Genomic DNA, 16,120 nt, shown 5'->3' with positions numbered 1-16,120 from the left:
ACAGGTGCACCCCGGAGCCGCCTCTGGTTGGCTGGAGCGAAATGACGCAATTGCACATGGCTCGCCACCACTGGCTGCGGCGTGGGCTCCGCCCTCCGGACTGCGGGGCTGGTGGAGGTTGCACGTCTTACGCAGGCGGCCGCGGAGGTGGCGCTGAGGACAGTGAGCCTTCTGCGCCGGCGGGCTGGGTGGGTCGTTTCTTTCTCTCCCGCAGTCTACGCGGATCTGGGTCCTCCCCTGAAGGCTCTTGGGCTGTGCCCTGGCCACCTGTGGGCCCTGAACCTGACCCCTTCTCTTTAGATCCAGACCCGGGCTCCTCCCCACAAGATCGTTCATCCGCTACTTCTTCCCAGTACTTGGAATCTGACCCATTCTCCCTAATTCCATCGATCCTGCTCCTAATAACCCATATTCAGACCCCAAAACATGGGCTGACTCCTGCCTCCTTACCAAGGGTCCAGGATACCTCCCCAAGGGTAACAAGGATAACTTATTCTCGCTCATTTCCCCACCATACCACCTCCTCTGGACTACCCAAGTCCAGCCTCCCTTTCTTATAATAACAAATCTGGGCTCCCAGACCGGTGGCACCTCAGAACCGACCCTTTTCTTTCTTACCTGGCTCCTTCAGCGAACCCTACGCATGCCCTCCATCTATAGGTCCCCAGCCTGGGAAAAGATGGTCCTGCGACCCCCGAGGGGCCTGGTTCCAGGTCTATTTTGGGGCCTGAGTCTCTTCTTCAGCCTCCCAGGCCCAGTATGGCTCCAGCCCTCTCCTCCTCCCCAGTCTTCGCCCCCAACTGAGCCCCACCCGTGTCATACATGCCGGGGACTGGTCGACAACTTCAACAAGGTGGGTGTACCAGCAGCTTGATTGGTGGGAGGGGCCTGGCCACAATAGCAAGTGATTGAGAATGGGGAGATCTGGGATGAAAGTGTGTATGGCTACTTAACAATTGTATGGCCTTAGGCTGGTTGCCTCTCCATGCCTGTTTCCTGGTCAGTGAGATACTGAAGTGATAGAATGTGCCAGGCACTGTCCTTCTGTACTTGGGTATTATTAATTTTCTCCATTTCCAGGGCTTGGAGAGAACCATCCGGGACAACTTTGGAGGTGGAAATACTGCCTGGGAGGAAGAGAAATTGTCCAAATATAAAGACAGGTAATGGGCTAAAAGGGCAGGTTTGTATAACTCACCTCCCAGTCTCTGCTCTGCTGGTAGGGGTCTAGAGCCTCTTAGGGAGTGCTTACTCATTCAACAAATATCACTGAATATCTATAGTACCGCAGTAAATAAGGCAAGCAAAATCCCATCTCCAAGTAGCTTAAATTTTTGTAGAGGAGATACATAGTGAATAAAGAAATAAATAATGTCATTAGGGTGGACTACAGAATGGTGGGAGGCATGGCGTTCAAGGTGTGACATTGAACAGAGCCCTGAAGGAAAGAAGCGAGCTAAGTAACAGTCAGGAAAGAGATGTGGACAGAGTGAGACTGAGCTTGGCGTGTTTGAGAGAAGATGAAAACAGAGGCCCAGGCCTTGAAAGCCACAGAAAGGAGTTTAGATTTCATTCTGACTGTAGAGGGAGGCCATTGGGAAGTTTTGAGCACAGAAGTGATGTGGTCTTATTTATACTTTTAAAAGATTACCCACAGGGCTGTGTAACAAGCAAACTATTAGAGGTGTGGAGCAAGCAGGCAGACAGGCTGAGAGGCTAATGCATAGTTCAGGCAAGGAGGTAGCAGGAGCTAGTATTCTATCTAGTGATGGTGAACAAGGTGAGAGGGGGTCAAATTCTGCATATATTTTGCAGTTAGACTGATAGGACTTGATATGGATTTGTTATGTGGCATGAGAGAAATAAAAATAAAAGATGCTTACTAGGTTTTGGGCCTGAATAAACTGGTTGAATTGTGAGGCTGTTTTCCGAAATGGGTAAAACTGAAGGAGAAGGGGTAGGGGTGGGGTGGAACTGGGTGTTCTCTTTGAGCATGCTGGGCTGAGATGTACATTAAACAGTCAATTTAAGTTAGATTTAGATGAAGATGAGATTATATTGAATGGAAAGTTCTGAGCCCTAGGCTCTCTAGATTTTCAAAATCAAATTGAAGAGAAGGAGTCAGCAAAAACTTGGAGTTAGACCTGGTTGACAGTTTTGACCCTTGGTATCCTTGGGAAGGTCTCTTAACCTCTCTAAGCTTCTGTTTCCTCATCTGTGAAATGGGGATATTAATACCTGCTTTGCTTATTTCATAGGTCTGTAGTTAAAAATTAAACTGTTTGGTTTTATTATGTAACATTGGTCATTTTCCTTTCCCTCAACAGACCTGTTTCTTTATTTGGGAGTAGGGGATTGGCCAAGATAACCCTAAGGGCACTTTCAGCTTTTAATGGCTCCTGGTTTTCTTTCTTTCTCTTTTTAAATCACCTCCTCCTATATGCCAGGCACTGTTTCGGACACTTTAAATGTATAACTATAACTATAACTATATATATATATATAACTATATATAACTATATATATACAGTATATATATATACTGTATTAAAGTATTTGTTATACTTCAATGAAGTATTTGTTTGAAGTATTCTTATACTTCAAAACATATATATATATAAGTTTTTATTGAGGTAGAATAAATGACACATAAAATTTACCATTAGAGACATTTTTTAAAAAGATTTTATTTATTCATTTCTAGAGAGAAGGGAAAGGAGGGAGAAAGAGAGGGAGAGAAACATCCATCAATTGCCTTTTGTGTGCCCCTAACTAGGCACCTGGCCCACAACCTAGGCATGTGCCCTGATCGGAAATTGAACTGTTAATTTTTTGGTCCCTAGGCCAGCGTTCAACCCACTGAGTCTCACCAGCCAGGCTAGGGACGTTTTGTACATTCACAGTATTGTGCAAGCATTACCACTAGTTCCAGAACATTTTCATCATCCCAAAAGAAACTCTATATCCATTAAGCTGTCACTCCTTGTTCTCCCCTCCTCTCAGCCCCTGACAACCACTAATTTGCTTCCTGTCTTTATGGACTTGCTAATGCTATTGGGATCCTGCACTAATGTGGCCTTTTATGTCTGGCTTCTTTCACTTATCATAATGTTTTCAAAGTTCATCCATATTGTAGCATGTATCAGCACTTCATTCCTTTATAAGGCTTAATAATATTCTGTTGTGTGGATATACCACATTTTGTTTATCCATTCATTCACCATTCCACAGATAGTTGGGTTGTTTCTACCTTTTGACTATTGTGAGTAGTACTGCTACGAACATCTGTGAACCAGTTTTTGTTTGAACACCTGTTTTTCATTCTTTTATGTGTAAACTCAGGAGTGCAATTACTGAGTCATATAGAGATTTTGTTGTTTAACTTATTGAGGGTCTGCCAAACTGTTTTCCACAGTGTCTGCACCACTTTTCGTTCTTACCTACGGTACAGGAGGATTCCAATTTTTCTGCATCCTTGTTAACACTCACTATATAATATATTTCTAATTATATCTACCCAGCAAGGGTATGTATTCCATTGTGCAGATGCAGGAACTAAGGTATTGTACAACACACTTAGAGAGGAGGTATTGTCCCCATTTTACAAATGAGAAAACAGGTTTGAGAGAGGTTGATTTGCCCAATGTCACACAACTAGATTTGAATTATTCAGGTCTGTCTGACTCTCAGAACCAGTGTCCTTCCATTATGCCCTATGGCCTTTCCTCTGACACTGTCATGGCATGAGGAGTGGTGGGAGAGGAGACCTTCAGGAGGGTTAGGGTGCAGTGGAATGTGTTCCCACCACTGCTGCTCTGTCTGGCCAGTGAGACCCGCCTGGTAGAGGTGCTTGAGAACGTGTGCAGCAAGTCAGACTTCGAGTGCCACCGCCTGCTGGAGCTGAGTGAGGAGCTGGTGGAGAGCTGGTGGTTTCACAAGTGAGTGATATGGGGGCTTTCCCGAGGAGGGGGCCACAGGCAGGGCCTCGTGGTGAAGCAGGGGGTTGCATGCTAGGAGCTGTGTCCTGCTTTGGCTCCTTCTTCCAAACCCAGATCTGCTAAGGACTTGCTAAGGGACCCAAGCTCTCACTCAGAGCTTCAGTTTACCCCTCTGCCAAATGAGGAAAGGACATTGGTCAGGTGGCCTTATGGGTCTTATATGCAGGATGGGTTGTGTCACAGATTCCCTGGGAGGTCGGGGGATGGGCAACGCCTCTGACACTGTCTGAGCCTCTCTTGCTGTCACACCACCTCCCCACCTCAGGCAGCAGGAAGCCCCAGACCTCTTCCAGTGGCTCTGCTCAGATTCTCTGAAGCTCTGCTGCCCTTCAGGAACCTTCGGGCCCTCCTGCCTTCGTGAGTTATCCAAGTTCCTCTTGGGGGGTGGGAGGGGACTGCTGAGACCAGGACTCCAGTCCTGGCTCTGCCCCTGGCAGGCTGTGTGAGCTTAGGCTGCTTGGGTAACTCCTTGGGACCTTAGTTCTTATCTGCTTCACAGGGCTGGTGAGATGGGCCAAGATATGGAGCTAGACTGAGTCAGATGTGGCTGTGGTTTTTATCTTGTATTTGAGAAATGCCTCCACTTTCACCCCCCATTTCCCATGCCTGGATCAGACCAGGCTCCATCCCTAAGGGGGCCTTCCTAGGGTCCCAGGTGCTGTCCTGAAGCCCCCAGAGTCACCACCTTTTTCTACACACAATCCTAAGTCAGGAGCTAAACTTACTACTAACCTCTTTTAGAAAAGTCTCTCCAGAAGCTGCAGATAAAGAGTTAGTGACAAAGATGGTCAATTCAGCCTTTATAAAAGAAAAGACTTATAAATAACCTAATTGTTCCACAATAGGGTAGTGGTTAAGTAAATTTCATATAATTTTATGACAAAATATTATGTTGCTATTAAAATTAAGTTTTCTCCCCCCAAATGTTAATGTTTTCTGTGTACACAATTATTTTTATAATCTCACCCGGTTTGGTGTCTGCCCACAGCCTGTCCTGGGGGCGCAGAGAAGCCCTGCGGTGGCTACGGGCATTGTGAAGGGGAAGGGACTCGAGGGGGCAGCGGGCACTGTGACTGCCAAGCCGGCTATGGGGGTGAGGCCTGTGGCCAGTGTGGCCTTGGCTACTTTGAGGCGGAGCGCAACACCAGCCACCTGGTATGTTCGGGTAGGTAGCCAAAAGGCGAGGCTCTGGGTAGGGGCTGATGGGGTTCCTGCTTGCCTATCCTCATACTTCTCCCATTCTGCTTAGCTTGTTTTGGCCCCTGTGCCCGCTGCTCAGGACCCGAAGAATCAAACTGTTTACAGTGCAAGAAGGGCTGGGCCCTGCATCACCTCAAGTGTGTAGGTGAGTGGGGCTGTGCCCTAGATCTGGGGAGGTGGGCAGGGGCCAGGGCTTGGTTTTCCATTAGTACTCACATCTCTGGGCGAAACTAGACCAACACAGCTCCCATCTTTGTGGAGACCTCACGCTGGTTGGGAAGGCAGAACAGCAACCAGGCACTTAGAATATGGACTGATCTTTGTATACTGAGAGATGTCCCTGATCCAGCTTGGTGGTGTTAGGGAATCAGGAAAGGCTTCTCAGAAAACATGTGACTTAGGCCAAGTTTGGAAAACTGAGGAAGGGTTAGCCAGAGGAATGAGGATACTGAACTTGGGTCAGGAAACCTGGGTTTGAGATTTGGTTTGGCATCAAACCTAGCCATTTATATGAGTGAAAGTAATGGTTAAGGTGCTGTAACAGAAAGATCCCCAGAGATTGTGGCTTAAAGAATATAGAGGTTTATTTTTATCTTAAATCACAGTCTCAAAGCAAGTGGTCCAGGCTGGCAGGGAAGCTCTACTTGTCACAATCATTCAAGGACACAGATTCCTTCCTTGTTATTGTGCCATCATCTCACTGTATTGTCTTTGTGGTTGAGGCTCGATCATGGGCACCTCAACGTAGCACTCAGGAAATAAGAAAGGGAAGAAAATGCATGGATGAATCCAAGCCCATTGTTTTAAAGCCAAGCTAAAAGTGGAACATATCACTTCTGTTTACATCCTATTGGCCAGAAATCAACCACAAGGCCATCCTGGGCTGCAAGGCAAATTAGAAAATGTAGTCTCTGCCTGGGCAGCCTGTAGTCCAGCTGCACCTCTACTCCCGTGGTGGTGGACAGCCTACAGTTGCTGCCATACCATATGAGCCTGGCAAGTCCATTCCCCAACAATCCTTGCCTCAGCTTCCCTGTTAGTGAACTAAGGATTGAAATTCCCCACCTTGCTGGCCTCTCTACAGATATTGATGAGTGTGGCACAGAGCGAGCCAACTGTGGAGCTGACCAATTCTGCGTGAACACAGAGGGCTCTTATGAGTGCCGAGGTAAGTGTCTACCCCTACAGAAGAGGGGACGTGGAAAGTGTAGGAGCTGCTCCACACCTGTTCTCCCCAAACATCTGCCTTCTCAGGCCCCAGAATCCTCCTGGGTCTAGAGGCAGCTCTCAGCCTTATCTCTCTTCTCTTTTCTCCAGACTGTGCCAAGGCCTGTCTGGGCTGCATGGGGTCAGGGCCTGGCCGCTGTAAGAAGTGTAGCCCTGGCTACCAGCAGGTGGGCTCCAAGTGTCTCGGTGAGTCTCCTGCCAATGGGCCATAGGTACCTTGGAGTGTCTTGCCACCATGAATTGAGAGGGCCTGGAATAGGGACAGAGTAGGGGAAGGAAGGATGGAATGTTACCTGGGCAAGGGCAGAAGGGAGTGTCAGGATGTGAGAGACCGAGTCAGGGGTGCTGCGTGTAGGACCCTGGCAGCCAGAGCTCTGATCCCTCCTCACCCTTCTTCAAGATGTGGACGAGTGTGAGACAGAGGTATGTCCAGGAGAGAACGAGCGATGTGAGAACACCGAGGGGAGTTACCGTTGTGTCTGTGCCGAGGGCTACAAACAGATTGAGGGCATCTGTGTGAAGGAGCACATCCCAGGTGAGTTCCAATCTGGTCCCCAGCAAACCCTGTCTCCAGGCAGTTACAGGCTCTGCCCCTCCCCTCCTTCAGACCCTATGCAGTTGTGTTGAGACTCTAAGCCTACATCTGATATCCAGAGTAGCTTTTTGTGACCTCGCACCTCCCTAAGATAGAAGAAAACTGGACTTGCCATCAAGTCACTCTACCTCCCCAAGCCTCTTTCCTCATCTAGTTGATGGGGCCAGTCCTAGCCCTGGTCTGCTGAGAGCTGTTGTAGGCCATGGTGTGGTGAGATGGAGGACACGATGATGACAGTAGTGATGGCTTCCATAGTTCTTACCCTGTGTGAAATACTGTTCCAAGCATGTTGCCTGTATTAACTTACTTTACCCCTAAAAGAAATCCAGTGCTGTAGGTATCTTTCTCATCCCCATTTTACACAGTGGAAACTAGGATGCAGAGAAATGAAGAACCTTGCCCAGGGCCACATGGCAAGCAGGCTGCAGAGCTGGGAGCTGAATCCAGGCAGGCTGGCTGGTATGCATAACACAGGCTGTTGCATCTCACTTACAACATGGCCTTGGGCAAACCTCTTCACCTCTCTGAGCCTCAGTTTCCCTTTTAGTGAGACAGGGATAATTACTGCCCCTCTTAGAGTTGTTCTCAGCAGCAAATGACATGGTGTGCTGGCATGCCCAGCAGGCATGTGGCAGTGAGGACAGGGTATGTGGGAAACTCCAGTAATCGGGGAGGAGTGGCAGGCGCTTCTCTTATTCCCTGCAGAGCCGGCAGGCTTTTTCTCAGAGATGACGGAGGACGAGATGGTGGTGCTGCAGCAGATGTTCTTTGGTGTCATCATCTGTGCACTGGCCACATTGGCTGCCAAGGGTGACTTGGTCTTCACTGCCATCTTCATTGGGGCTGTGGCGGCCATGACTGGCTACTGGTTGTCAGAGCGCAGTGACCGAGTGCTGGAAGGCTTCATTAAGGGCAGATAATCTCTGCCACACCTCCAGGATCTCCTCCCACCCAGGCTGCCCCAAGAAGTCAGGCCTCTCTCCTGCCTGGAGACTCAAGGCAGCTTGCTTTATTTTTGAGAATGGGATAAGCACCCCCTACCCACCTAGGGAGCAGCCTAGGCACCCAGGCCTGGGCAGGTGAAGCCCCTGGGGTAAGGAAGTATCCCTAAATGTGGGTGCCATAAGATCTTGGCCTTGTGGGGACCAGGCAGGCTTCACAATGTGTGTGGATCTTTTAAAGTGTCTCCTTACAGTGGCTGCTAGTGAGCTTTGGCCTCTGCCCAGGATGAGAGGGGAGGTGGGTCCCTGCAGGGATGGGCCTATCACACTCCCCTCCTGCCAGCTGCATGCTGCCAGCTCCTGTTTGGTATTCACCCCACCACCCCTCAACCACTGATTTATTTATTCATCTCAGGAAATAAAGAACCATCTTGGAAAACAGAGAAATTTAAGTCGTACTACCTGCTCCTCACCCACCATGGGTTGGTCTAAGCTACTGAGAGCCCAACCCTACCCTTGGGGAAGTTTTCTAAAACCCTGGGAAACTGAGGGCTACCCTGGTGAAGGGGTAGAGAGGGAGGAGAGAAGAGAGGCTTGGCCCTGAAGTAGTGTTAGGAGAAGGGGGGTGGAGGACACAGCCTTCGGGGTAGAACTTTCTGGGTTCAGTACGAGCTGTTATTTGGGCCAAAGGACCCTGGACAAATGACTTTTATCTCTGACTTCACTCTTCTCATCTAGAAGATTGGCATGATAATGCTTTCCACTCAGGCTTATTATGATAATTAAATGTGATGAAAGTGCAGAGCTGAAGATGGTACAACAAATAGGTGTTCAATAAAATATTGGTAGCCTTACTTCTAAAGCTGCTAAGGGTCCAGTGCCCTTTCTTTTGGCAATCTCCCTGTCCCCAACACATACTGGACTTGGAATTACTGGAGTGTGGGGCCTCCTACCTCTCCTCTGAATAGGATCCTGGCATGGCCAGAGGGAGGCATGAGCCAAGTCCTAAAGGGTTTATTTCTTTGGCACAAAGAGGACAGTCAATCTAGACAAGCGAGCCTCGTCCCTCCATATTGGGGAGTCTGGAGGGGTGTATGTGGCACCTGAAGCCCATTCCCCATACCTAAATCCATGCATGTCCACCCTGTATTCCGCGTTAAGTCACAGCCTCTGTGCAAAATACTTGCTGGAAAAAAATAGAGATATTTTAAAAACAAAAAAACGGGAGGAGGTGGGTGGGTTCACTCCTGGCTGTCTCCGCCGTTGAGGACCCGGGATGCCAGTTTTTCAAATGCTCAACTGTCCCAGTCTGCCATGCCATTCAGCCACCGGTCACCGGGGATCGGGCCTTGGTCCTGCAGCAGCGTTGGGCTGTCTCAGAGCTCAATGGTGTCACTGGAGGCGCTGCGGGAGTCCCCAGGCTTGCAGTGAGGCTGGACCTCACTCAGGGGCTCCTCGTGCCGTGTGGCAGCAGGAGCAGGGGCAGGTAGTAATTGCACCGTGCTGGGCAGCTCATCTAGGGGTAGACTGTCCACCGACGACAACCCGTGGCGCCACGGGTTCCAGCTGATTTTGAGCGAGCCCCGGGAGAAACTGTCCATGGAGCTGCCAGAAGCCACCCGCTCAGGTTCGTCCACCACGTGTGCTGGGACGGGCCCGCGCACGCGTATGTCGCTGAGCGACCGGCAGCGGCTACGGAGGAGCGAAGAGCCGGGGCCTTCGAACTCGGGGTCCGGGTGGCTGCCCCGGCGCGCCCGCAGCGTGCCCCCAGGCGGCGGGGAGGCGAGGCCACGCAGGCCGCAGCGTCGGAACACGCTGTCTCGCACCAAGTGCTCTCGGAAGAGTGCGGCATCGATGCTGCGACTCAGGTTGATAGGCGAAGGCGGCCTCAGGTCCAGCTCACTCATCGACGGTGCAGGCCCCACACTGCTACGGGAGAGTCCTTGGCCATCCTGGGGCCCGCGGCCCAGCGACGCCGCGGAGCCCCAGGCGCCTGAAGTGGGCGTGGCAGGTGGCGCTCCCTCGGCTGGGTTGCGGATGAGGCTCTTGTTGATGGCCAGGCTACCTGCACCGATGCTACTATGCCCCGCATAGCAGTTGTTGGGTCGCTCCGGCACCTCGCTCTTGCCTGAGGGCGCGGGACACGCCAGGCGTAGCAGCTTAGCCCAGCACGCGTGCTCCGTGGGCGGCCTGGGCCGCACTGCGGCTACAGCAGCCAGCGCCAAGGCGAGTGCCCATGTCAGTTCCAGCAGGCGCAGCCAGAAATGAACTCCCCACCAGGCCCATGAGAAGCGGCTCTCGCGGCCTGGGCCCGGGTACAGCCAGAGCGCGGCCGCCAGCTGAAGGCCGCTGGCCAGCAGCCCCAGTGCGCCCGCCACCGCTAGCAGCCTCGGGCCTGGGCTGGCGTCCCAGCCCCGTGGCCCATCCAGCAGGCGGCGACGGCACAGGCAAAGGGTGCCCAGAGCCACGGCTGCGCCCCAGGCGCAGGAGAAGCCCTGAGCCAGGAGGTTGAGCGTCGGCCTCGCCGACAGCAGGTCTGTAACGAGTAACCCCACGCCGTGCGCCAATGCCACTACTCCCAACAGAAGCGGGTTCTGCAGCTTCTGGGGCAGCCCGGCACCCAGGCCGAGCAGGGTCAGGGCCGCCAGCGCAGTGAGCAGCAAGGGGAAGGGGAGGTTGTAGAGCACCAGGCCGGCGCGTAAACCCAGCCGTGCCTGGGAGCCGTAGGGGTCCGCAAGCATGTAGGCAGATCGCAGCCCCGATGCTAGGAGCACCAGCACTGCAGCCACCAGCGCCAGCCAGGGCCCCCCAGGGGCGGCTGCCAGAGAGGCCATTGCCAGCAACGCTGGCAGCAGAAAGAGCACCCCCACCCCGTATACGTGCAGCTCCCAGGAAAAGCTCAGTACCCTCCGTAGGGGACCCCAGCGTAGAGGGGGTGCGGTGGCGTTGGCCGGAGGGCTAGAGGCTGGGGCTGATGCCATGGAGCTGGCTGAGGGCTCCGGAGGGGGTGGCTGTCCCAGGGCACGCTGCGTGGTGACCCGAATGAGGCCCCGGCGTGACGTTGAGGGGGCCTGGACTGGGGGTGCTGGGGGATGACTTTGGGGGCGCCCGGGCCACTCCTCGGCTTCATCTGCAATAATAACAATATTAAAATAGCCCCTTTGTGAAGTACTTTTGATTTTCTATTATTCCCTAGTGTGGTGGGCAAGTTATTTAACTTTTCCAAGCACATTTGTAAAATGGGGATGGGGTAGGATTGAATGTTTAGCATAGTGCCCAGCACCCAATATGTGTTAAATGGATGTGAGCTATCATTTTTATTAATAATATATTAGCAGTTCCCAACATGGATTGCATATTAGAATCACCTGGAGACCAACTGAATCAGAATTCCTTGGGAATTTTTAAAAAGCTCCTTGGGTGAGCCCTGGCTGGGTGGCGCAGTTGGTTGGAGTATCCTCCTGTGCACCAAAGGGTTGTGGGGTCTACCCCCAGTTAAGGCACATACCTAGGATCCCCAGTGGGGGTGCATTCGGGAGGCAACTGATCAATGCTTATTTCTCACATGTCTCTCACACTCTCTCTCACTCCCCCCACCTTCCTCTCTCTGTATAAAATCAATAAACATATCCTTGGGTGAGGATTAAAATAATAAATAAGTTAAAAAGCTCCCTGGGTGATATTCCAGAGTTGGAGAATCACTGCACAATACATCCATGTTACATGTAGGAACATTCTAGCCCCCAAAGGTCAAATGACTTTTCCCAGAGTACCCAGTGTTGATTTATTATCCCCAGTTGTTTGAAGGAGTCCTAGCCAATGTCTTGAAGAAGATGTTTGTCCTTATTCACTCCCCTCCCTCCTATATGGACCTCACACATATTCTTAGTTATTAGACAGAGTATCCAATCTCCCCAAACCCCCAGCCATACTCTCACCTGGCTGCAGGGCCCCCATGGGGCTCTCTGTTCGGTTTGTAGTGGGGCCAGGTCCCAACGGGCCAGGGATGAGGGACTTGGGAGTACCTGGGGCCTCCACTGCTCCTCTCACCCGCTGGGGAGAGATGGGGTCTGCTCCATTCATTGCTGCTATCTCTGAAATGACAAAAGCACTCATCACTTTGCCTGACTCTCCAGAATGAGGGAACTGAGACCCAAGGGACCAGAGGGCACACAGAAACTGGAGCATCCAATTGTCATGAACACTGTCCCTCCCGGCCCTGCTCAGCACCTCACTTTGGTACCTACCTGGCTTGGGTTGCCCGTCAGGAGTCTCTGAGGCTGGAGGACCTGAAGGTTGGGGTCCTGGTGAGCCCTGAACATCAAGGAAGTCAGCCTGCTTCGGTGAGGGACTTGGAAAACTGACTGCCCAGGTCTCCCCACGTCCAGCCTTCTTGGGGGGCTCAGCTGGCAGCTTCCTGGCAGGAGGAGTACTTCTGGCCAATGCCAGGTCTGGTTGGAACCCAGGCTCCTGAGTGGATGCCACCTCAACTGGGGATACTGAGCCAACCTCAGAGGCTACTGCATCCTGCTGGGTGAAGAGGGGACCTTGAGCTGCCTCCAGGAACTTTTCCTCACCCCCATCCTGTTCTTCCAGCACTGGCCTTCTGACAGTGCCTGGGTGGGGTGCGAGAGTGTGCGGAGGACCCTGGTGGGCTGAAGGGAATGTCTCTGAGAGCCTGGTCTTGACTTTGGCAACCAGACTGTCATCTCTAAGTGGTCGCTGTCCCACTTGACCTCCAGGCTCCCCTGAGGAGGGAGGAACTGTGGCTACCCTGAGTTGGAGTCTGGGAGTTGTGGTGGTGAAAGTGAGATGGGGGGGCCCCACTGGATGGGGTGTTGGTGCATCTTGCTTCAGAGGCTCCTGTGAGTCAGGAGGTCCTGTCCAGCCCTGAGAACTTGGCCCTTGAGCCACTTGGAAGTCATCAGTTACTGGGAGTCCTTCTCTCTGAGCTCCCTGGGCTGCTTTAGGTCCATGCAGCGCTGGCCCAAGGGGAGAGTCTTCAGTCCTCTCAGGTACCTCCTCAACAGGGACTTGGGGGACACTGAAGTTCCAAGGGCTCACATCTCTGGGCTTCTCCCAGGGGAAGTTGAAGGCTTTGGGCTCTGTGCCAACAGGGGCCTTGGGGTGGGCTCCTGGGACCAGGTGTGGTTCCAAGTCCTTCTGCGTCCTGGGAAGGCCCCTTCCCACAGCAGGGCCAGCCCCCAGGGACAGCAGCAGCAGTAGCTGCAGGAGGCCATGTACATGGCACCATGGACTGGGGGCCATGGTCCGTCCACTCTGATGCCTGGGCCTAGAACCCTCAACTTCCAGTCCTCACTGGATAAGCCTAAAAAAAAGCAGAGGGGGAATGACATGTCAGGGTTAGGGACATGTGGCTACCCCAAGGGGGTTCGTGGAAAAGAGTGAAGAGCAACATGAGGCAGGTCCCTCCACCCCCACACATTTCCCCCATTCCTGGTCAATCTTTGTGCTGCCCAGAGTGACCTTTTAAAACTGCCTCTCTAGTCACACCACTGGCCCTGCTTCAAAACCTTCAGTGGCTTCCCAGCACCCTTAGTAGAGAATTAAGACCCTTTCCTGGCATTCCAAGGCCACACCAGGCTACTCACCTATCCTTCAACACCTACTGGATTGCCTGACACTCCAGGCCTTCACGCCTGCCATTCCCTCCTCCTGGAATGCTCTCTTCCTCCTCCTTCACTTGCTGAAATCCTATTTTTGAAGTCCCAGCCAAATATCAGAGAGCTGAAGAGGGAGAGGAACAGGCTCCTGCCTTTGAGGAGGGACCTGGGTTTGAATCCCACCTTTGCCAGTTCTGGGTGAGTTACTTTACCTCTTTGCATCAGGGTTTCCTCATTTGTAAAATGGGTATAATAAGAGTACCTAACTTTAAAGGGCTCCTATAAGACTTACATGACAAAACACACAATGGCTCAGGCCTACGATAGGAGCCTAAGTATTAGAGCCCTTTTACTTTTCCCTTTGTCCAGAAGGCTTTCTTTCCCATCAGCTCCCTTAACTATTTCAACAAATAACTAGATCATATAGTGTGGGCCAGGGTCTGGGGATAAAGCAGTGAACAGGACTGGCAGGATTCCTGCTCTCCTTGCCTAGGTGGCATTCTAGGCAAGGCACAGACAAGGAATGATGTTCAATAAAGTGAGCCATGGTGAAAAGAAAGTAGGATTAAGAGATAGAGGGGCGGTGGAGTGTTTTACACAGGGGGTGCCAGGACAGCCTCTCTGAGGCGACATGTAAGCTAAATGCCGAATGAGAAGAAGGAACCAGCCATTTGAAAGTAAGAGGGAAAAGCACTTGGGAGAAGGAACAGAAAGTGCAAAGGCCATGGTACAGGAATGAGTTAGGAGAGTTCAAGAAATACAGCTAGTGTGGCCGGAGCTCAGGAAATGAAGGAGAAAGTGGCAGGGGGAGGCGAAGTCAGGAAGGCAGGGCTAGACCACAAGGGGACTGGTGAGCCCCGGCAAGGCACCTGGATTTTATTGTGTCATAGGAAGCCAGTAGAGATGTTTCACAGTCTCATAAATGTTTTAAAAAGGGGAAAGAGGCCAGTGCAAAAAGACAGGTAAGATATGACAATGGCTTGTTTCAGCTTAGACATTTCTTTCTCTGTCAGCCCCCTCTACCACTTCCCATCTTCCTGGTCACATAATGTATCTCCTGTCTCCCACAGGCCTGGGGCTTCTCAAGGGCTGCACCTGCATCTTCCAGGTCTTGTGTCTAGCCCCCCAGCATATGACTGGCCCCAGCTATATATACCCTAAAATTTCCTCTTCCTGAGAGTCCTTGGCTGAGCCAGGGAGGCAGGAAGGACCCCACAGCCAGAAGAGGGGAGGACAGCAACTGAGAGCCCTGGCCTGGATGTGTTTAGGAACAGAGGCCCTGCTCCTTTTCTCTGGGAAACAGCTGTGCCCAGATCTCCCTGGCTCTTAACTCTTGGTGGCCCACAGACACCTTGAGAAGCCAATGGAAATTCCAGGCTCTCTCACCAGGAAAATGCCCAGGTTCACCCATGCTCTGTTCCTGGCCCAGGCTAGGTGCAGGGGAACCAAAGAGATGTGTCTGTTCCAGTGTCAGGAGTAGGGGCAAGATGAGGGGGACTGACTGAAAGGTCCCTAACACAGGTCATGGTTGATAATAGTACTCCTATGTTTAGTTCTTACCCAGTTGGGTGCCTGTGCTAAGCTTAGCCTTATGCCCTCCATCTCATCCCACCCTCCCAACACAAGCAGGCGTGTGGCTATACTCATTTCACAGGGGAAGAAATTGAGGTTCAGAGAGATTGAGCAACTCACCCAAGGTCACACAGCCATGCTAGGGATTGTGAAACCCGCCAGTGGTTCATTTTGCACAGGAGGAGACAGCTGAGTTGGGCCTTCAATGATAAGTATATGCCATCTGCTCACCACCCCCAATCCAAGAGATGTGGGCATCTGTGGACAAGTAGGGGGCTGCCCAGCACTGGGTTGCAGCTGCAGGAGAGATTTGGGGGTGGGGCGGGGAGGAGGTAATCTCCCTGCTTTGGGGACTGGGGAGAGGCCAGTTCGAGGGCAGCGCAGGGCAGCCTCCGGGAGCTGGCCCATCTCAGGTTACCTCTTTTCCTCCTCTCCCCTGGCTCCGAGCCTTCCCGCAGTGTCCCGGGTGGGGGTGGGCTCTGGTGCAGGCTCTGCTGCGCGCACCCAAAACGGGGGCTGCAGGCCATGCTCCCTGCCTGGGCTCTGCCATTGCCCCCTCCCTCTGCCAGTTTCTTACCTGGGCGTCGCGTAGGCAGCCCCCGCGTTCACCTTGCGCGCGTCCCAGCAGCGCTGCCGCGCCGCATCCTCCGAGATGCTCAGGCTTGGCTAACAGAGCCCGGCGCTGCCGATCGCCGAGCCCGCCCACAGAACACCATCCTCACTTAACCCTTTCCCATTAGGGGTGGATTCTTCTTCCAGTCCGGACCTCCCCATTCTCTGGGATTCTCAGGGCTAAGAGGGGACCGAAATCACCTCTGAGGGATGTGGAAATCCCTTCCATAGTATCGCTCAAAACGAGGCAGCCATTCTCCGTTTGCATACCTGAGGGGACGGAGAACTCACTCCCTTTATTCTCTATACTTATATCCTCATAGGGATACATACATACCTACAGGTAAATTC

General features: G+C 52.3%; 2 protein-coding genes across 6 annotated transcripts; one reads left to right on the top strand and one right to left on the bottom strand.

Annotated features, from left to right (window-relative positions):
- Positions 1 to 42: 42 nt before the first annotated feature.
- Positions 43 to 8,402, top strand: CRELD1 (cysteine rich with EGF like domains 1). 5 transcript variants are annotated; one of them, XM_045832065.1, is made up of 11 exons: positions 43 to 188; positions 661 to 853; positions 1,081 to 1,163; positions 3,828 to 3,938; positions 4,264 to 4,355; positions 4,987 to 5,163; positions 5,248 to 5,343; positions 6,283 to 6,366; positions 6,516 to 6,611; positions 6,826 to 6,960; positions 7,726 to 8,402. In XM_045832065.1, the coding sequence occupies exons 2-11, from the start codon at positions 680 to 682 to the stop codon at positions 7,938 to 7,940; spliced, it is 1,263 nt and encodes a 420-aa protein (XP_045688021.1). In that variant the 5' UTR covers positions 43 to 188; positions 661 to 679; the 3' UTR covers positions 7,941 to 8,402. The 5 variants fall into 5 exon arrangements, with proteins under 5 accessions (XP_045688021.1, XP_045688023.1, XP_045688022.1 ...); XM_045832067.1 differs by having other exon boundaries at positions 84 to 162; XM_045832066.1 differs by lacking the exon at positions 43 to 188 and adding an exon at positions 206 to 476.
- Positions 8,403 to 8,539: 137 nt separating this feature from the next.
- Positions 8,540 to 15,798, bottom strand: PRRT3 (proline rich transmembrane protein 3). The gene is made up of 4 exons (XM_045832059.1): positions 15,735 to 15,798; positions 12,209 to 13,290; positions 11,900 to 12,055; positions 8,540 to 11,091 (listed from the first exon to the last, which is right to left on the bottom strand). Exons 2-4 carry the CDS (start codon positions 13,227 to 13,229, stop codon positions 9,338 to 9,340), a joined length of 2,931 nt encoding a protein of 976 aa, XP_045688015.1. The 5' UTR covers positions 13,230 to 13,290; positions 15,735 to 15,798; the 3' UTR covers positions 8,540 to 9,337.
- Between the last annotated feature and the right edge of the window lie 322 nt (positions 15,799 to 16,120).

Source organism: Phyllostomus hastatus, unplaced genomic scaffold, assembly GCF_019186645.2.
Source record: "Phyllostomus hastatus isolate PE091 unplaced genomic scaffold, TTU_PhHast_1.1 phas_contig_16, whole genome shotgun sequence".
NCBI lineage: Eukaryota > Metazoa > Chordata > Mammalia > Chiroptera > Phyllostomidae > Phyllostomus > Phyllostomus hastatus.
This window is presented reverse-complemented; position numbering and strand designations above follow the sequence as displayed.